This window comes from Pleurodeles waltl, chromosome 4_2 (genome assembly GCF_031143425.1).
Source record: "Pleurodeles waltl isolate 20211129_DDA chromosome 4_2, aPleWal1.hap1.20221129, whole genome shotgun sequence".
NCBI lineage: Eukaryota > Metazoa > Chordata > Amphibia > Caudata > Salamandridae > Pleurodeles > Pleurodeles waltl.
Window position 1 is genome coordinate 6,024,321 of NC_090443.1, and position 22,252 is coordinate 6,046,572.

The following is a 22,252-nucleotide window of genomic DNA, read 5'->3' on the forward strand; positions in this document are numbered from 1 at the left end:
AATAGCACAATTTATTCCAGGAATTCAGAACCAGTTAGCAGACAATCTCTCTCTGGATCACCAACAGATCCACGAATGGGAGATTCACCCCCAAATACTAAACACTTACTTCCAAATTTGGGGAACACCACAAATAGATCTATTTGCAACAAAGGAAAACTCAAAATGCCAAAACTTCGCATCCAGGTACCCACAAGATCAGTCTCAGGGCAATGCGTTATGGATGAGCTGTTCAGGGATATTTGCTTACGCTTTTCCCCCTCTCCCACTCCTTCCATATCTAGTAAACAAATTGAGTCAAAACAAACTCAAACTCATACTAATAGCACCGACATGGGCAAGACAACCTTGGTACACAACACTACTAGACCTCTCAGTAGTACCTCATGTCAAACTACCAAACAGACCAGATCTGTTAACACAACACAAACAACAGATCAGACATCCAAATCCAGCATAGCTGAATCTAGCAATTTGGCTCCTGAAATCCTAGAATTCGGACACTTAGACCTCACACAAGAATGTATGGAGGTCATAAGACAAGCTAGGAAACCTACCACTAGACACTGCTATGCAAATAAGTGGAAAAGATTTGTTTATTACTGCCATAATAATCAAATTCAACCCTTACACGCATCTGCCAAAGATATAGTAGGATACTTACTATAATTGCAAAAGTCAAAGCTAGCTTTCTCTTCAATAAAGATACATCTTACCGCAATTTCAGCTTACCTGCAAATTACGCACTCAACTTCATTATTTAGGATACCAGTCATAAAAGCGTTTATGGAAGGCCTAAATAGAATTATACCACCAAGAACACCACCAGTTCCTTCATGGAACCTCAACATTGTCTTAACACGACTCATGGGTCCACCTTTTGAGCCCATGCACTCTTGTGAAATGCAATACTTAACATGGAAAGTTGCATTTTTGATTGCCATCACATCTCTAAGAAGAGTGAGTGAAATTCAAGCATTTGCCATACAAGAAACATTTATTAAAATACACAAGCATAAAGTAGTTCTACGGACAAATCAACATTTTTTACCAAAAGTGATCTCACCGTTCCACTTGAATCAAACGGTAGAATTACCAGTGTTCCTCCCACAGCCAGATTCTGTAGCTGAAAGAGCACTGCATACATTAGACATCAAAAGAGCGCTAATGTACTACATTGACAGAACAAAACTAATTCGAAAAACAAAACAACTATTTATTGCTTTCCAAAAACCTCATACAGGGAATCCAATTTCTAAACAAGGCATTGCTAGATGGATAGTTAAGTGTATTCAAACCTGCTATCTTAAAGCAAAGAGAGAGCTGCCTATTACACCAAAGGCACACTCAACCAGAAAGAAAGGTGCTACCATGGCCTTTCTAGGAAATATTCCAATGAACGAAATATGTAAGGCAGCAACATGGTCTACGCCTCATACATTTACCAAACACTACTGTGTAGATGTGTTAACTGCACAACAGGCCACAGTAGGTCAAGCTGTACTACGAACATTATTTCAAACAACTTCAACTCCTACAGGCTGAACCACCGCTTTTGGGGAGATAACTGCTTACTAGTCTATGCACAGCATGTGTATCTGCAGCTACACATGCCATCGAACGGAAAATGTCACTTACCCAGTGTACATCTGTTCGTGGCATTAGTCGCTGCAGATTCACATGCGCCCACCCGCCTCCCCAGGAGCCTGTAGCCGTTTAGAAGTTGATCTTGAACATTTGTAAATATATTACTTTAAACTTCATTATGTACATACGTATTCACTCCATTGCATGGGCACTATTACTAGCATACACAACTCCTACCTCACCCTCTGCGGGGAAAACAATCTAAGATGGAGTCGAAAGCCCATGCGCAATGGAGTCGAAATGGGAGGAGTCCCTCGGTCTCGTGACTCGAAAAGACTTCTTCGAAGAAAAACAACTTGTAACACTCAGAGCCCAACACCAGATGGCGGGATGTGCACAGCATGTGAATCTGCAGCGACTAATGCCACGAACAGATGTACACTGGGTAAGTGACATTTTCCATATATAATCAATGGCATGTATAGCTGCAGATACACATGCTTTGCATAAGTTCGCCATCTAGTGTTGGGCTCGGAGTGTTACAAGTTGTTTTTCTTCAAAGAAGCTTTTAGAGTCACGAGATCGAGTGACTCTTCCTCTTGGTGATAGTGCGCATGGGCATCGAGTCCTTTGTTAGATTGTTTTCTTTCCGCTGTCTGGTTCGGACGTGTTCCTTCTCGCTCCAGTAGATCTTGGCTTGGTACTATCTGACTCCTTTAAACGTCGGTATCGTTTTCGAACGTGTTTTCCATACTACCCTCGATCTGTTTGCAGCGTCTGGATCGATTAAATGCCCTTTTGGGCACCTCCGCCCTTCTTGGACCACTGCGTCACAGGCTCATGGATCGGACTCTTTTGATTCTGCCTTTGGTGCCACGCTAGGTTCCCCTACTCTGACCAGCACTCGGTGTATAACCTCTGCCTTTCTCTCTCTGGACCACAAGGAAGAAACCTGCGATTGGTGCCGATCTGTCCGCTCCAAAAAGAATCTGCGGGATCAGAGAGCGCATCGGCTGGAGACGACATCGAAGTTGACCGAACAAACGCCCAACATTTTCAGTGAGGAACAGGCACAGACTGCGGTTTCCATCGCAGACTCAGATGCCGACCGTGAATCAGATGGGGACAGCCAAGTTATTCCTGCGGCGCAGTATGCGAGTATGCCGGCCCCTTCCCGTCACCAAAAACATCACAAAAAGTCAACACAAATGGTCTTGGGTCCACCACTGCTTATCATGCATGGTCTGGCCCGGATGTTACATCTCGACGGCCGGCCCTCACGTTCGGCTTCGAGGAAGTCCAAAATGCGTTCGACCGAGCAGACTGTCACGCCTGTTTCAGGATTGAGTCGCAAGGTGGAGGCTTCCACTTCGGAACCGAAACGTTTGCAAACCACCTCGGAGCCGAAGCAGCCAAGCTCCTCTTCGGAGCCGAAAAAACTCCCATCCGCTTCAGAATCCACGTTTTCTGCCTGATTAACCCATTCGCTGCCAGGCCTTTTTTTCCCCTCCTGTGCGAAGCCTTTTTTTTTTTTTTTTGTTTTTTTTTTTGTTGCTATTTTGGGTAGTTCGCGCTTAGGCCCTCATAACATTTTGTTCACATAAGCTATCCACGCCAAATTTGCGTCCTTTTTTTTCCAACATCCTAGGGATTCTAGAGGTACCCAGACTTTGTGGGTTCCCCTGAAGGAGACCAAGAAATTAGCCAAAATACAATGAACATTTCGTTTTTGAAAAAAACAAATTGGGGAAAAAAGGGCAGCAGAAGGCAGCTTGTGGTTTTTTCCCTGAAAATGGCATCAACAAAGGGTTTGCGGTGGCAAGATCACCATCTTCCCAGCTTTCAGGAACAGGCAGACCTGAATTGGAAAACCCAATTTTTCAATACAATTTTGACATTTTACTGGGACATACCCCATTTTTACTATTTTTTGTGCTTTCAGCCTACTTCCAGTTAGTGACCAAAATGGGTGAGAAACCAATGCTGGATCCCAGAAAGCTAAACATTTCTGAAAAGTAGACACAATTCTGAATTCAGCAAGGGGTCATTTGTGTAGATCCTACAAGTGTTTCCTACAGAAAATAACAGCTGAAATAAAACAAATATTGAAATTGAGGTGAAAAAAACAGCCATTTTTCTCCACGTTTTACTCTGTAACTTTTTCCTGCGATGTCATATTTTTTAAAGCAATATACCATTACGTCAGCTGGACTCTTCTGGTTGCGGGGATATGTAGGGCTTGTAGGTTCATCTAGAACTCTAGGTACCCAGAGCCAGTAAATGAGCTGCACCTTGCAATGGGTTTTTATTCTATACCGGGTATACAGCAATTCATTTGCTGAAATATAAAAAGTGAAAAATAGGTATCAAGAAAACCTTTGTATTTCCAAAATGGCCACAAGATAAGGTGTTGAGAAGCAGTGGTTATTTGCACATCTCTGAATTCCGGGGTGCCCGTACTAGCATGTGAATTACAGGGCATTTCTCAAATAGACGTCTTTTTTACACACTGCCTTACATTTGGAAGGAAAAGATTTAGAGAAAGACCAGGGGCAATAACACTTGTTTTGCTATTCTGTGTTCCCCCAAGTCTCCCAATAAAAATGGTGCCTCACATGTGTGGGTAGGCCTAGCACCCACGAAAGGAAATGGCTCAAAACACAACGTGGACACATCACATTTTTTCACAGAAAACAGGTGTTTTTTTTTTTTTTACAAAGTGCCTACCTGTGGATTTTGGCCTCTAGCTCAGCCGGCACCTGGGGAAACCTAGCAAACCAGTCCATTTTTGAAAACTAGACACCTAGGGGAATCCAAGATGGGGTGACTTGTGGGGCTCTGACCAGGTTCGGTTACCAAGAATCCTTTGCAAACCTTAAAATTTGTGCAAAAAAACACTTTTTTCTCACATTTCTGTGACAGAAAGTTCTGGAATCTGAGAGGAGCCACAAATTTCCTTCCACCTAGCGTTCCCCCAAGTCTCCAGATAAAAATGATAACTCACTTGTGTGGGTGGGCCAGATGCCTGCAACAGAATAAGGCCAAAAACTTGTAGAGATTGAGGGGATAGCACAGCGAGTTGATAAGCACATATTTTTCTTTTATACATCTTTTAGGCTGACTCTGCTTTGGGGTCCCATGCAAGTGAGGTATCATTTTACTTGGGGGACTGAGGGGAATGCTGGGTGGTAGGAAATTTGTGCCGCAGCAGTGATCCTACAAAGAAAAGTGAAGAAAATATGATTTTTGTATGCAAATTTTGAGGTTTGCCGAGGAGTCTGGGTAAGAAAATGATGGGGGATCCAGGTAAGCCACACCTCCTTGGACTCCTTGGGGTGTCTATTTTTAAAACATGTCTGGGTTTGGTAGATTTCCCTAGATGAAGGCCGCACCCGGGACCAAAACCATAGGTGCCCCTCCGCCTCCCAACACAGGTAGTTTTGCAATAGATCATTTTGGTGTGTCCACATACTTATGTGATGTTCCAAACACTAAAATTGTGAAAAGAAATGCACTTAGGTTATGTTAAAAAGACCCCTCACCCACCAACTAAGTTGGTGGCATGCTTCATCATCGGGGTCCCACCCGAGGCACCTAGCGTGTCACAGGTGTTCTGCGACGCCTAATTACAGCGGAGCAGGTTTTGTCATTTTTACTACACATACTGGTTGGATTTGGCACGAGGGTGAGTGATGGTTCAGTGGATCAAATTTTATTAACAAGAGATTTCACAAAAATGAAAAGCACTGTTAAGAACTGAAAGGCCAAACAACTGAACCAATGACACACAGCTCGTGAGCTGTAAAGCCACGGCAAGCCACCAACCGCTTTACAGTCCATTCACACACCTTTCATACATGACACGCACAAGACCATTCACGCCGCCAGCCACGGGCCCAGCACATTACAACACTCGCATCGACAGACAGCGCCACTCAAGGGCCCATCACGTACATACACCCACATGCCTGATACAGCAATCACACCAGCTGATGGGAGTGTGTGGACTGGTGTTTGGCTGGCAGTGTGTTGCAGTAGCCAACAGCAAGTCAATATGTACACCCTCAGCCAAGCGCCACTCCACACACAATGGCATCACTTTTTTTTTTTTTTTTAAACAAAGAAACCACTAACTAATTAGAAATAATTACAAAAGTACAAACACAAAAGCTCTAACTAAGTACATGACTGAAATGCCAACCATGAAACTGAACACATGAAAATACAAAACAGAAAGTTTACACTCATGGTAATTCTTAAAACAACCACCCACACACAGCCCAGGCTTTGAAGGACAATCTGGGCAGTACATTCGAGTCTCTCTCCGGATACCTCTTCGAAAACACACTCTACATTTCTTAGCTGGAAAGTCTTTTTTGGGTGTGGGAGGAATGTGCTCAGCAAAGTGGCGATCTTTCAATCTAGCCACATCCTCCACCACTGCTTCTCTAGGAACTCTGGCCTGTTCAACCACAATAAGGCTCTCTATCACTGACTCCTGAAATTTCACAAATGTCATCTTTGACTCTGGCGACCTATCCTTAAACACAATAAAAGCATTAAAAGTTGCGAAGTGGAAGAGGTGAATTGCTAACATCTTATACCAAACATAAGACTTACGAATAGCAGTATAAGGTTCCAACCTTTGATCAACTCTATCTACACCTTCCATGTGCTTATTATAATCTAAAATGCACACAGGTTTGCGCACTTCAGCAACCTGGCCCCAAACAGTCAAGGGGGGAAGTACTCTCATCGTGGATGGTACTTAGCATGTAGACATCCCTCCTGTCTGAAAATTTCAAAGTTAGCAGCTCATCATTCCGCAAGGCACTGCACTGTCCCCTCTCAAGTTTTTTTACAGACAAGCTCCCTTGGATAGCCTTTCCGGTTACAACAAATTGTGCCACAAGCAACAGTGTCCACTCTAAACAATTCCTTGAACAACTACACTCCAGTGTAAAAGTTATCTACATACAAATGGTGACCTTTGTTGGACAGTCGTCTACCAAGTTCCCACACAATTTTTTCAGTAACTCCAAAAGTGGGAGGACAACCAGGGGGGTCAATACTGGAATCCCTACCAGTGTAGACACGGAAATTATACACATATCCTGTACTACTTTCAGACAGCATATACAATTTAATTCCATATCGTGCCCTCTTGCTAGGAATGTACTGCCTAAAAACTAAACAACCCTTGAAGAGGACCAAAGACTCGTCTACAGCTATTTCTTTGCCTGGAACATAGACCTCTGAAAACCGATCTACAAAATGAACAAGGACAGGCCTAATCTTAAAAAGACGGTCAGAATCAGGGTGATCTTGTGGCAAGGCTAATGCATTGTCAATAAAATGCAGCATCCTAAGAAGAAGCAAATACTGATTATGACTCATGGTTGCAGGAAATATAGCTGTTGCCATCAAGGGACTAGTAGACCAATAAGAAGCCAGTGACGGCTTCCTTATCAACCCCATCAAAAGAGTCAAACCCAAAAACCTTTTCATCTCCTCCAAATTTGTGGGAATCCACTGGGTAGCTCTAGAGTGTGGCCTAAGTCTAGCAGCGTTGTCCCTCAAATACTGATCCGCATACAAATTAGTCTGCTCAACAATCTCTTCCAAAAACACATCATCCACAAATAACTCAAAGAAATTGACAGGCAAAAAGTTCTCTATATTGACTCTACACCCAGGGAGACCAGTAAAGGCAGGCAACTCGGGCTGCTCCATGTTTGGGGCAACCCAGAGTTCAGGTCTTCTAACGGGAAACCTTTCAGCCCCAGGTTGCTGCACTAATGGCACATCAGTGTCCGCCTCTAAAACAGGCCCTTCATCTGCACTGAGTGTGGCTTCCTCATCAGAAGATTCCTCTCCAACAGAAACCTCACTGCCAGAATCTCTCACCTCCTCCTCTGCCTCAGATGCAGAGTCCATCTCATAATCATGATCAGACAATGACTCAAAAAGCATACCAACCACCTGCTGAGCGGTCATCCTGCAGCTAGCCATGATCTTTCCTACGAAAATTAACTGGACAAATTCACCACCAACAACCAGCACTGTGTAAGATAAGTAATAAAGTGTAGCTTTATTAGTAAGAGTTATAAACTCAAAAACTATACCGCTCACTTGCCTGAAAAAGCTTGAATCACCAGCAACTACTCTGCACAGACACAGCAATCACCAATGATATCCCACTAAAAAGAAAGAAAGAAAAGCAAATTAGAAATAAGACAACACAAATATCAGTGTGCACAAATCTAAGCACAGTTTCACACAAACCTGCATTTAGTACACCACCTACAAACATGTCATTCATGCATGGCAACAATACTCCTTTGGAGTAAATTGTTTTTACTTACCTAAAACATGCAACTATGCAAACGCAGGTCAACCACCGCCAAAACCGCAAGGAGCCACAGCAAAGAAAGCAAAAGCTTTAAACTAGAACAAAAAGGAGGAAAATAATTATCACAAATGCAAATACTTCGTCAGTTGACAAACATCCCACCATCAAGCATTTAGAAATTGGTGCCTAAGTGGATTCTGCCATAGGGGCAGATGGGCCTACTAAAAAATAGGCCTATCTGCCCCAAGGAGGGCAGAAAATACATTTAGTAGTGTGTCCACACGGGGAGCGACCCTTGCCCAAGGGGCCACCCCCCAAAAAAAAAAAAAAAAAACACACACACACTATCCCTGGTGCCTACGTGGCTTCTTCCCCCCTTGGGGGCAGATGGGCCTAAATAAAATAGGCCCGTCTGCCCCCTAGTGGTTTCTGCCCCCCCTTTGGGGCAGATCAGCCTAAAAATAATGGGCCGACGGCCACAACAAACATGCCCCCCAAATGGGAGCGACCCTTGCCCAAGGGGTCGCTCCCAAACACAAAAACATTGCCACCATAAAAATTTTTAATAAAACCCTGGCGTCTAGTGGGCATTCCTGCTGCTGGAATGCTCAAAGAGACACCGGGGGAATGGAAAACCCTTTCCTTTCCCCTGGTGCCTTTTATTTTACAACCCGCCGGAGGAGAAACTCACCTGTTTCCCCAGCTGCGCACTGGAAGCAAATGGCTTCCAGTGCGACCGGCAGTCAGTACGGCTGTCATTACGGGGGTGGGGGGTGGGGAGGGGTGTGGGGGTGAAAGGGGAGGGGCTTCCCCTTGCATCCCTGCCTTGGGGGGGGTGGGGGGGAAATTCACGGAGGGAGCGCTAGCACTCCCTCCGGGCCGAGGATATAATGGTTACGTCCTCGGCACAGGAGCACTGTGCCGTGGGACGTAACCATTACGTCCGCGGCACAGAAGGGGTTAAAGCAGTCAGTCACCACACTTTCGGAGCACACAACTATAGGAAGCAGATATGTTCCATCTACAGAGGAATCAGCAGACATTAGGCCCATTCTTGAAGTGATGGACCATAAACAATGGAAAATACAGATTCAAAAAGACACTGGGAATATTATTGCCTCTACTCCTTCAATAACAAAGAGGAAGCTATCTTTTCAGGAAAGTTTGGAACATGGGCCCTTCACCTGCAAAATTATTTAAGCACAAGGAGAAACCAAAGACAATACAACAGTCTTCTCCACCTCACTCTCCTTTGCTTCCCTCTTCTCCACCACCTCAGACTCCTCAACCACCACTTTCACCTACACAGTATTCTATGCAATCTTCTGTCTCTTCACATGGGGATTATATGGGCGACAATACTTGTAATGTAGACCCATGGGATGTATGTGATTCCGACCCTATCCCATCTAATGACCCTGATCTATATCCCACTAGACCATCTCCACCAGAAGACACCACTGCCTATAATTAGGTGATTGCTCTATCAGCCACATACCACAATGTGCAGGTGCACTCTGAACCCATAGAGGATTGAACACCCTATCCTCTGCACATAAACAATACAGATGTTTGCCAGTGCTACCAGGCATGCTCAAACATGCTGAAGATATTTTTAAAGAACAAGCAAAGGCTAGAGAACTCACACCAAGGGTGGACAAAAAATATAAAGCCGCACCATCAGATCCAGTCTTCATAACACAACAATTACCACCTGATTCCATTGTTGTCAGTACAGCTAGAAAAAGGGCAGTCAATCAGTCCATTGACATTGGGGATGCCCCTCCCCCTGATAAAGGAAGACACAAATTTGCTGCAGCAGGCAAAAGAATGGCAATTCAAGCTAAAAATCAGTGGAGAATTGCCAGCTCCCAAGCTCTTTTGGCCAGGTACGACAGGGCCCACTGGGACGAGATGCAGGAGTTCCTTCAATAGCTCCCTACCGAACACCAAAAAAGGGCACAGCAGGTAGTGGAAGAGGGACAAGTTATTGGCAACAATCAAATTAGATCTTCCCTAGATGCAGCAGACACCGCAGCTAGGGGTACAAATACCAGTGTTATGATTAGAAGGCATGCTTGGTTGCAGTCCTCAGGTTTCAAACCTGAGATACAGCAAGCGGTCCTTAATATGCAGTTTAACAAACAGCAGCTATGTGGACCAGAGGTGGATACCACCATCCAAAAATTAAAAAAGGACTCAGATACAGCAAAGGCCATAGGTGCCCTTTACACAACACCTTTTCGGGGTACTTTTCGCAATCCCCAATTCAGAGGGGGTTTTAAACCCGAAACATCAGAGGCCTCTACGTCCCAACAAAAACAGGGACAACAGTATTCTTCTAGGGGGTCTTTCAGAGGATCCTATAGAGGACACAGCTTCAGAAGTAGGGGCAAATCCACTGCCACAAGAGGTGACTCCACCTCATCAAAGCAGTGACTTTCTCTTCTCTGCATCCCCACACAGCACACATCTCCTGTGGAAGGAAGACTGCAACATTTCTACCATCAATGGCACAAACTTACATCAGATCAATTGGTACTGTCAATTATCCACAATGGCTTTTGCCTAGAACTCCTCTCCACCCCACAGAATATTCCCCCTCGCTCACGCATGCTTTATCCGGAACACATTGTTCTGCTAAAACAGGAGGCAGAATCACTTCTACTCAAAGGTGCAATAGAGGTAGTACCTATCACTCAACAAGGAACAGGAGTATATTCTCTATACTTCCTCATACCAAAAAAGAATGGCACTTTCAGACCAATCCTCGATCTCAGAGCTCTCAATCAGTACATTCTCTCAGACCATTTCCACATGGTCACTCTTCAGGATGTCATCCCTTTGCTACAAAAACAAGACCACATGACAGCATTAGATCTCAAACATGCTTACTTCCAAATCCCCATACATCCAGCACACTGCAAATACTTGAGGTTTGTGATAGCAGGCAAGCACTACCAATTCAAAGTGCTACCCTTTGGAGTAACAACAGCACCAAGGGTATTTACCAAATGCCTACCATTGGTTGCAGCATACCTCAGAAGAAAGTATATACATGTCTTTCCCTGTCTGGACGACTGGCTCATAAAAGCCAGACCATTCAAACCTGTCAACAAAACACCCATTACACAATTGATACCCTACACAGGCTAGGGTTCACAATTAATTACCAGAAGTCACACCTTCAACCAGTGCAAATACAACCATATCTGAGAGCAATTCTGAACACTCAGTCAGCATTAGCCTTCTCACACCCACAAAGAATTCAAGCACTCCACAGTCTCATAATCTCAGCTACAAAACAATCAAACTTACACAGTAAGGTTTATTATGAAACGGTTGGAAATTATGGCATTCTGCATATCAATAGTGCCCAGTGCACGTCTAAACATGAGACCCCTGCAACAGTGCCTTTCACAACAAAGGTCTCAGGCACAGGATCAACTTCATGATCTAGCCTTGTTGGACCGCCAAACTTACAACTCTCTGTAATGGTGGAATCACACCAACTTACAAAACGGGTGGCCATTTCAGGACCCTGTGCCACAGACCATAATCACCACAGATGCATTAAATGACAGGTTGGGGAGCCCATCTCAATAATCTTACGATACAGGGAGACTGGGACTCGATTCATCAGACTAACCACATAAAGCACTTGGAATAGCTGGCAGTGTTCTTAGCACTCAAAGCATTTCAGCCACAGATCACACACAAGTCCCTTCTAGCACAGACAGTTTGGAAGTGGGCAGTTCACAATCGCATTCACTAATTTGAACCCATGCATTCTTGCGCTCTTCAGTTTCTCTTGTGGAAAGTTGCTTTCCTGGTAGCAATTACTTACTTAAGGAGCGTAAGTGAAATTCAAGCACTCACTTTAGAAGAACCCTTCTTCCAAACTCACACCCAAAGTGGTTTCACCATTTCACATTAATCAGTCAGTGGAATTGCCAGTCTTCTTTCCACAGCCAGATTCAGTTGCTGAAAGAGATCTCCACACTCTTGATCTCAAAAGAGCACTCCTGTATTATATAGACAGAACAAAAGATTTTAGAAAATCTAAACAACTTTTTGCGGCTTTTCAACAGCCTCCTAGAGGTAATCCTATTTCCAAACAAGGATTGGCCAGATGGATAGTAAAGTGTATTCAAACTTGCTATCTTAAAGCTAAAAGGCAACTATTAGTAACGCCTAAAGAACATTGCCCTGAGGTAACTATAACTCACACCCCTGCTATGCACAGCTAATTACCCCACATGTTACATCATTCATTACATCTTCTGTGATTTAGTGTTGGTAGACGACCACACATTTCGCTCTCTGATGGGGGAGGGTGCCTCCAAGACCTCATATTACAGAGCCTTTGGGATCATACTCACGGACTTCTGCACATCAACTATCTAGAGTTGCTAGCTGATTATCTAGCACTCAAAACATTTGTGATGCATCTCATCATCAAAGTAGTCCTCATCCGCACAGACCACATGATGACCATGTTTTATTTGCAGAAAAGGAGGGGGAGGGACACACTCACTACTGTTGTCTCGCCTATGCACAGACAATTTGGCACTGGGCTATTTGCCACAACATTTATCTGTTAGCGGAACACCTCCCAGGGTCACACGCCAATTCCACTGACTTCCTCAGCAGGATGCTGCACCAAGGACATGAGTGGGAACTCCACCCCATAGTCATCCAACCCTACTTCCAAAAGTGGAGATTTCCAGACCTTGATCAGTTTGCAACAAAGGGAAACACTGAATGCCCAAACTTCACATCCAGGTTCTGACACCTTTAATCCAAGGGCAATGCTCTATGGATGAACTAGTCAGTGATATTTGCCTATGCTTTTCCACCTCTCCCTTTCCTTCCATATGTGGTGCGGAAGCTCAGGCAAACATCTCACACTAATCCTACTTGTCCAAATAGGCAAGACTACCATGTTTCACCACTCTACTGGACCTATCAGTAGCACCATACATGAGAAGCTGTCCATCACCCCAGACCTTCTCACTCAGAACCAAGGTCAGATCAGGCGCTCAAATCCAAAGGAATTGAATCTTGTAATTTGGCTCCCAAAGTCATACAATTTTGGTATTTAAATCTACTTAAACAATGTATGGACATTCTTAAAGAAGCTCGCAGACAAACCACTAGAGCATGTTATGCAGCAAAATGGAGAGGCGTTGTTTGCTATTGCATTTCTAAAAACTGGGATCCTTTCCAAGTGTTGGTACAAGATATCAATTTGAATCTTCTGTATTTGCAAAAAAGCAAACCTAGCACATACCTCTATAAGTTTACATTAAACAGCCATAGCTGCTTATCTTCGGAACAGACAGCATTCTTCTCTTTTTAAAATCACAGTCATAAAGGCTTTTATGAAAGGACTAAAAATAGTGATACCGCCAAGATTACCTGTAGTGCCTTCTTGGAACCCTAACATAGTACTCACTAGACTTATGGAACCACCACATTCATGCTCTCTGCAGTTTTGTTTTGTGGAAAGTAGCCTTCTTAGTTGCAGTCACTTCCCTGAGACGTGTAAGTAAGCTTCAGGCATTAACATTACAAGAACCATTTTTCCAGATACATAAAGATAAAGGGGTTCTTCGCACGAACCTAAAATGTCTACTATAGAGGTAGTATCTCATTTCCATCTCAATGAAACTATTGAGTTGCTGCTTTTTTTTCTCACAACCTGAAAGAGTTCTAGACACGTAGGATGTGAAAAGAACACTCATGTTCTATATTGATAGAACCAAAACATTCAGAAAGATAAAACAACTTTTTGTTGATTTTTCTCAACCACATAAATGTAACCCTACTACTAAATCCAGCATAGCAAGATGGATTGTTAAATGCATCCAACCTGTTAAGCAAATGCTAAGTGGCCATTATCTATTACCCTTGGAGCACATTCAACACTAAAGGAAGGTGCATCTATGGCATTTCTAGGTAACATAACTATAGCTGACCTTTGTAAGGCAGCTACATGGTCAACACTACACACTTTAACTAAACACTATTGTGTGGATGTTGTAGTACGCCAACAAGCCAACGTAGGTCAGGAAGTTCTGCGTACTCTTTTTACATGTTAGCAACCGCTTCTTGGGAGACCCTGCCTTAGTCTGTGCAGAGCATGTGTAGCTACAGCCACACATGCAATCAACTGAAAATGTTACTTACCCAGTGAACATATGTTTGTGGCATGCGGTGCTGAGGATTCACATGTGCCCATCCGCCTCCCCGGACACCTGTAGCTGTTCGTCTTTTGATAGACATTCTCATGCATGGTTATTTCACTTGCTTATCTTTACGCTACATACGTCACCGCCTGCGGGAAAACAATCTGAAGATGGAGTCAAGGACCATGCACATTGACAGCATGTGGAGAAGTCATTCAACCTCTTGACTCGAAAGACTTTTCGAAGAAAAACAACTTGCAATCTTCCGGATCCAACACTAGTTGGCTGAAGTATGCAGAGCATGTGAACCTAACAGCACCACATGCCACAAACAGATGCTTACACACTTACATAAAGTAATTCATTCCTTCCTAACCACCTGTTAAAAAAAAAAAAAAAAAAGAAAGTTGTAGTACACTATACTTAAACGTAAAACCCAGAACTCTGGCAAACTGTGGTAAAAACAACATGGATTCATTTTACTTTTTTACTTTTGTAAAGGCAGACATTACTCAATCCTATAGTGCCTTTCTATCAGCAGGTACTGTGGTATGCCGCAACCTAATATATCACTAAGTTTTTATATCTTATAAATGTAAAACTACTTTACCAAATTACATTTAGTACCAACAAGGGACCTTTCTACACTGTAATCTATCAATCAGACTGCCCATCCTGCTACTGCTCTCTGGAAAAAGCATTTTGGGACCCCCTTTTTCTTTGCTCCTCCTTAGCGAATCGCAGTGAAACCTTGCATCATCTACCACGTAGAAAGAGAATAGGTCTGCAAAGTTGTGTGGAGATCCGTCAAATTGTGGCAAAGTTATTAGCTAGTGGAATTTATATCTCTGGGAAAGCTAACTATAACTACAGAGTGCCTACCGCCCCTCTGTAATATGGATGGGTAGGTAGATAGATAGATAGATAGATAGATAGATAGATAGATAGATAGATAGATAGATAGATAGATAGATAGATAGATCCCCACCCTTTGAAGCTATTGCTTTGCACAAGTTGAAAGACATAGGTTAACAGAGGAAGAACAGCAAAGATGGCAAAGTCTGGTTAGTGGTGTTTAGTGTCTTTAAAAAAAATTAATTGGCTCCATTTTAAAATAACATAAATAAATAAATAATGATTTGGCCAGCTTAGCCTGCACAAAGGGTTCTAAGTTTGTTTTAAATTTTAATGGGATTTCAAAGTAAAATATGGTATATATCCATATCTTCCAGAAGTCCTCCCTAGGCATGACTGTTCAGTGCTCATTAGTTCAGTGAAGATCTATGAACAAGAACTAGGATTGCAAGTAACATCCTTCACGACTATCCTTTATAGTTTTTATGACTGCATGTTTTATCCAGGGTTTTCAAGCACTGCCTGGTGATGCAGGCATTCTCAACCATTTGTGAAAGAGAGCTGTGGCAAAGATTACAAGACTCTCCATGAAGGGTAACTGATCATTTTCTCTCTTTTGTTCATAGGAGTGATGCTTCACGCAGTGAACTGGCAGAGCTCAGTAGGCAGGCCAACCCTGATGAGATTGACATTGATGATGACGACGAGAGTGATGGCAGCCAAGATGATGAGCCAGATGGTATGTGGCAGGAAATTGAGACCGCAAGATTTGTGCCTTCTATAGGACTTGGGAAATAATTGTGTGTTTCTTAACCACTTCTGTGGACCTTATTATAAGTGGTTAGTATTGAATTTGATAATTATAGTCCCTGATAATATCTTACCGAGGGTTTTGGAATGTATCTGATGCAGTGATTATGGTATATTCAGGCTTCTTGGGGAAGTGATTTTGGGGCAGAAAACACCAGAATCTACATGTCCTGTTAAATACTGGGCCTTTATTTAGTCAGCAATTTTATATAGCACTCTTTACACCAGACTGGCTTAAGGCATTTTATACAGTGAGAGCTACATATATAAATGTGATAGTGCAGCAGGTCATAATCACTTTAACAAGCTCCATGAAAAGAAACCAACACAGCTTAATGATGCTTTAGTGATGCTACTGCGTGCTTAGGGAGGGAAAGGAGACATATTGGGGGATAATGCAAGAAGAAGAGGTAGCGGAGGAAAGCCAAACATACTATTAAATGACATAAAAAGAAGATATTGCCTTTATTCCTAGATCTGTGAATTAAGCACCTTTGGAACTTTTTCTGACTCAAATTGGAGATTATGAACAGTATATTACAGTGGCAGAAGTGAGCCATGTCTGAGGTATTTGGGGAGATTATGGGACTTGAACCTTCTAGGTAGAAGCTACATAGGTGAATCTAGAGTCAGGCCCGGCTATACCGGCTCCCTCCCACTCCCATCCCATGACCCACTCCTCGGATTTCCTCGCTATAATCCGGCAAATGTGTACCTCATCTCTCCATAGCCACCCTTTTGTATACATTCATTTATTTTAAAGCGCTTATAAATGCTGACCTTACTAACCCACTCAGCTAGCCACATAAAATATAGTTCTTCTCTTTACAGCAGCATATTAACCCACTACGCTATACTTTATGGCAAGTCAAAGCTGCCGATAGACACAACTCCCATCTCTCTCCCTAGCAGGAACATTAATCACAAGAGATATCTTGACATTTTAGTTGGTTCCCGAAGGCTTAGACGCACAAGGAACTTTTCAGCAGGTGCTTTTAAATGCAAATTGCGTACGTTATTGCTGAACCCAGCGCCCCACTGAAGTCCGTGCCCCCCAATCCAGACCAGCACCTGGTGCTGCCGCACCGCCCTCTCTGTAGTCTTTTCGTGAAATTCAATGTGTTCCATGCTGTTCTCAGGTGAGTAGGTAGAGACTTCTAGGAGCTAGTATCAGAACCCGAAAAGGGTTTTTTCAGGGCAAGGAGGGGATTTGAAATTGTATTTCTAGGATGAGAGATCTCTTACTCCTTGATAGTCTTAAGCTTCCTGACGTGGTCAGGAGGTCCAATAAGTATGTGTGTGCGCCATGGTGTAGCATTTTGTAGGTCAGACAACATATTTTAAACTTGGTTCAGGCTTGTAGTGGGAGCCAATAGCCAGTAGATATCTTTCAATATTGGAGAGATGTAGTCAGACTCGTGAGACATGCTGTGGAGTGAAAAACAGCAGTAGTTTTGATTTGATTTCAGGAAAAGTAGGTGGAAGTTAGCAAATCACAAAATTGTGATCTCTGTGCAAACAGGTGTATTGTGATCCCAATGCAAACAGGTGTTTGTGCAGGGATCTCAGTTTCACAAGCCAATCATATTCAGGCTCTTGATGTTTCATTTTTTGCTTAGCGCAGTTATTAATATAGTGTGCCTCTTGTCATACATACTGAGTTCATTAGGACATTTGTACAAAGACAATGTCGACATAAATACTCTTCTTTGTTGTGGCAGTTGCCTCTAATTTTAGACACAAGGAGTGGAGGAAACTTTGCCTCTTTATCACAAACCTAGTTTGCTTTATAGCCACGTTTGCTTCCTAAAAAGATATCTATTTTTATACAGATCCTACCATTCTTTCCAGGGCATCATAATCTGCATGGCAGAAGGTTTAGAGACACTTCAACTCTTCCATTTACAACACTTCACACCTTCCTCAGGAATCATTCCTTAGGTCCAGGCAGGGGAAGTGGACTGGGTTCTGGTCATGGTGTGTATGCCATGTAACATAGTGTATTTTACTTTGGGAAGGACTTTGTTTGTCTATTACAGAAGTCTTGGTGGAATTGGATACAAGGGTAGTTCCTCAGTAGAGATGCAAAGTTGGCTTGGAAATTTGTCAGGAAGAAGAGAAACTATACATCACAGGTTTTTGGCAATTTGAACATAGTGTTGGTGGGAGGCCCTTTACGGGATTCCTTTGTAGTTGCTTCTCATGGTACCAATAATTAGTCAAAGTTGTTTGTGCAGGTGGTTTTCTAGGAGGCTTCTCATCAGGTGGAGAATGGTTCTATTCTCAGGTGTTGCTTGTTATAGCTTATTATTGAGTGGAAATGAGCATCTGCCCGCATACATATGCTGCTGAGTTTTAAAGGACTGATAATGTGTGTTGGCCATTCTGAGGTTTCTGGCAAATGTGTAGCATAGTGGGCAGCTTCTGCAGGAACCCTGGGCCATTGTTCCAGAGTGTCTTGTATATGATATAGAGGACTTGAATGTCAAACCTCTTCAATTGCTAAAAGAAAAAAGTTAAGAAGTTTAGAACAGGATATTATGTCTACATCCTCTACTGTACCTGTTTCCACGGTTGGACGCCAGGAAATCGGATTACTTTCTCAGTAGAACATTCGATTAAATTCACAGCATTGGTGGTGCCATTAAGACTGAAGCTGTTTTTCATGATCCAGTATTCAAGACATAGTTCTGTTTGCCCAGCACCTATAGGAATCAAAAAAGTTGTCAAAATAAATCAGGTGTCTCTATTCCTGTCTGTTGGCCAATTTCTTTATTTTTCCCACAGTGTGGTAAAGATGTAACCTCATCATTTGCATGTTAGCGATTGCACATGTGGATGCAAAAGAAAGATTGGGGAATGATTCTGAGCTGTTTGTCTCTGGAACCTGGCCAAAGCTTGTGGCAGAATTGCCTGAAACTGATATGTTTGAAAGTGTCAGGAAACTGTTTCTTTGCTTCTCCCTGTCAGAACTATAACTGCTGGATACTCTATTGTTCTCTGGTTGTTCATTGCTTTGGAACTATCCTTTGGAATACACAGATGCTCAAGGTTCCTGTCTTAGGGAGAAGTTATACCTTTAGGTTTTCAGTTGTTCTAGTTGCCCTGTTTCCAGTGATCGCTTACTGATCTACACTGATTTTAACTTGCAGAAGTCCATTTGGAGCAGAAGAGCGTGCCAGATGCGGTCTTCGGGGGGCTGAAGAATGACTGATCACTGGGACTCACTTGGCTACCAAGTAGCAGCTAATGAGAGAAAACTAGGAAACTCAAAGGGATGATGAACGGAGGACATGATGCTGTCAAAGAAAGATGCTGCTGCCAAAGAAAGTTGTTTACAGTGTGTTAAAGATAATGCATTTTTATTGTGTGCAGGAGCATCTTCTGAGGTACCATATGCAAGTCGGGCTTCTCTATAGACTACCAAGAAGATACTTATTTTTTTATTATGTCCTTTGGATGAAGTACACCTGTGAAGGACAGATTGTTACTTAGTTCCTGCTGCAGTGCTGATCATGTAATTCACTTTCCCCATCCTTTTGCAGCTCTCAGTTTATGTAGTGCTATTTACACAGAGCCAAGTAAAGAACAGAGGTGTCCGTGGCCTCTCATCACCCAACAGCACAACTGGGTTTCCCTGTTGCATGGGAGTTAGTGCTGACATTAAACCCAATTCTTGCACTTAAAATAAACCATCTGTGTTCAGAATAATTGCAATACCAGCACTACATGTCTGCGCTCTGGCGATCTCAGTTACTGGGCAACAGAACTGCTCATGTGTTCTGTTAGTTTAGACTTATATAGCCTAGAGTTGCCTCTTGTGCTCTCTGATTTTTGACTTGAGTTGCAGAGAGCTGAAGCCGTCATTTGCAGACCGGATCCCTTCTAAATAGTAGCTCAGTCCCTTGTGCTCTGTTGTGTGGCAGCAATGGCAGAGATGAACCTGTTCAGCTATATGTTAGTTGCCTCTTGGCTGTACTGTGCTGTTTCTGTTATCTGTGGTTCATCCTGCCTTGGTCTTTCCAGCTATTTCCTCCAAAACTCCCATTGTCATTTGAAAGGTTACTTAAGCTTGGAGGCTTGGTACATAGAATGTCAGGTGAGATCTATGACATCTGATTGCCAGTCTTGATACTGTTGACATTATCACAACACAGTTTTTGTTTTGCACCAAGTTAGCGGTAGATCCACGAGTAGACTTGAGACATTGTCATGCAGCTACAATGCAATCTTTTCTTATATGTAAAACAGGCAATTTGCTCATCAGCAGTGTACACCCTAAATTCTAACTATTTTTTTTAAATGGTGTATTCTTTTTATGCTGATTGTCTGAGTATTTTCCCTACCTTTACATCACTCTTTCTCTTGCAGTCTTATTTATGGAGTGTGTTATTTGTACAAGTGACACATCTTTTGTATATACATGTAACATGAATGTATAGCAGTTGTTCAGGAAGCAGCAGGGGACATTGGAAGAGATTTTGTTATTTTCAAATAAAATGACTTGTGCATTGTACAATGTTAGTACTTTTCATTGCTCAAACATGTTTATAGTTTGTTAAAATTAACATTTATTTGAAGCAGTATTCTAGTTCTATTTTACATATTGGTCCTAAAAATGTTAGTAGCTGAGAAAGCTTCAAGGCATGAAGCTGTCAAATTCAGACAAGGTACAAACTCAGTATTGGGACATGGGCAACACAAATATTATAAAATAATTTTGGGCAGAAGATTTTGCATTTCCTTCTGATGTGCACCAAGTCAGGGATGTTTTAGCAATCATCTGTCAGTTTGTTCCATGGAATGGTTGTCCGGAACCGCATGGATTCCACTGGGAGGTCATATGGAATGAGTAGATCGGTAGTCCTGGTCTAAAGTGAGTTCCATAGAATGGTGATCCGTATCAGAAATTGAGTCTGTAGTAGTGGTCTAAATTACATTAGATAGTGTGGAGAGCCGGATGCAAAATCCATGGGTGATACGAATGCAGAATAAAATCCATAGAATGATGATCGAAATCTGAAATAGGTTCTGCAGAATGGTGGCACTGAATCGGTTCCACAGAGTGGTAATTCAGATTCTAGAATGGTTTTGGTGATTGGGATCCTGATCATAAGGTTTTCCCTAGTGGTGAATCTGACCCATAACTGGGATCCGGAATGGTGGTGATTCATTTACACAATGGATTGTATTGCAATGATCCATATTACATTTTAATCAGTGATGATGGGACCCAGTGGATTCCACAAACTAGGGATCAGGATCCAGAAAGGATTTGGGGTGATTATGACCTGGAATTGCTCACATTTCGAGGATGGATTCTGAATGCATTCTATACTGATGATTCAGACTATATATATTACATATGTTGGTGGTCTGGAAGGGGTTCTATAGTGTTGGGTTCCAGGGCTTTGTGACTTGAAAATGTATTATAGTATGGCAATCTGTTTTGGGTCCCATACTGTTGTGATCCTGCCCTAGAATACAATACCGAGCAGGATATAGAAGGGATCCTATATTGCTGCTTGGAATATAGTTCCAAAGACCAGTAATCCAGAATGGATTATATATATTTTTGAAATGGAAGCTTTCAGCCAGTCTGGAACTGGAGGTCATTCTTTAGCTGCAGAGTTTGTGTTTTAAGAGGGTATGTACAGTGCCATGGCTTGCCCTGTGGGTGGTGCAAATGCTTGGAAGAAAATGTTTTTCCATGGGCAGCCTCTTTAGAGCTGGAAGGCAGGAAGAGATGTGGCCAGTGTTGGAGAAGCTATATTGTCAACACATTGTAAATCCCATAGGGCCTTCAGAACACATAGAGGAGAGAGGGCAAAATGTAGTTTGTTGATGTAGTTTAGATTGAATCATACTAAACTAATGGAAGACTGCACCTTGTTTGGGAGTAGAATTTCAGCATTTGTTTTTCCTTTGTAAGAAGGAAGAGGTCAGAGCTTATGATTAGTCCAGTGTTCCTCACTTCTCTGGTTCTCAGTTGTGGTCCATGTCCTAGCACTGTGGGATGTATTGGGTCCAGTTTCCACATGTGACAATTTCTGTTTTAAAGTAGTTTAGCTTGCTAGGAGAAATAGGTCTGGGATAGGAATGTAGGGCTAAGGGGGGTTCCATATTATTGAGGTATCCTTAGCTTTATTACAGGTGAAGTTGAAGGCTTTGAAGATCTCTAAAACTAGAGTAAGTCTGAAGCCTTAATGAAAGGGGGGGTAGGTGCAAGGTGTAAGCATGATTTGGAGAGATCTTGAGGAAAAAGGTAGATATCCTGCCCAACACCTTAAATTGTGAGAGCAGTCAGAATCTGGAGTAAGGTATGATGGTGTATTGTGGCAAAGAACAAGGATTTTGATTCCGTTTGAGGTTGAGGTCACACCAGGGTGTTTTGGTGCCCTAGGCGGAATCCTGTTTATAAGTCTGAAAGTCTGATGTTTAGCCCAAAGAATGTGGA

General features: G+C 42.7%; 1 protein-coding gene across 2 annotated transcripts in view; it reads left to right on the forward strand.

Moving 5' to 3' along the window:
- The window catches only part of XAB2 (XPA binding protein 2), a 200,784-nt gene extending 180,470 nt beyond the window's left edge, over positions 1 to 20,314 (forward strand). For both annotated transcript variants that reach the window (XM_069230363.1, XM_069230364.1), the window contains exons 18-19: positions 15,612 to 15,724; positions 18,948 to 20,314. In XM_069230363.1, coding sequence (XP_069086464.1) covers positions 15,612 to 15,724; positions 18,948 to 19,009 — 175 coding nt within the window. In that variant the 3' untranslated portion in view covers positions 19,010 to 20,314. The remainder of the gene's footprint in view (positions 1 to 15,611; positions 15,725 to 18,947) is intronic.
- The last annotated feature ends 1,938 nt before the right edge of the window (positions 20,315 to 22,252 follow it).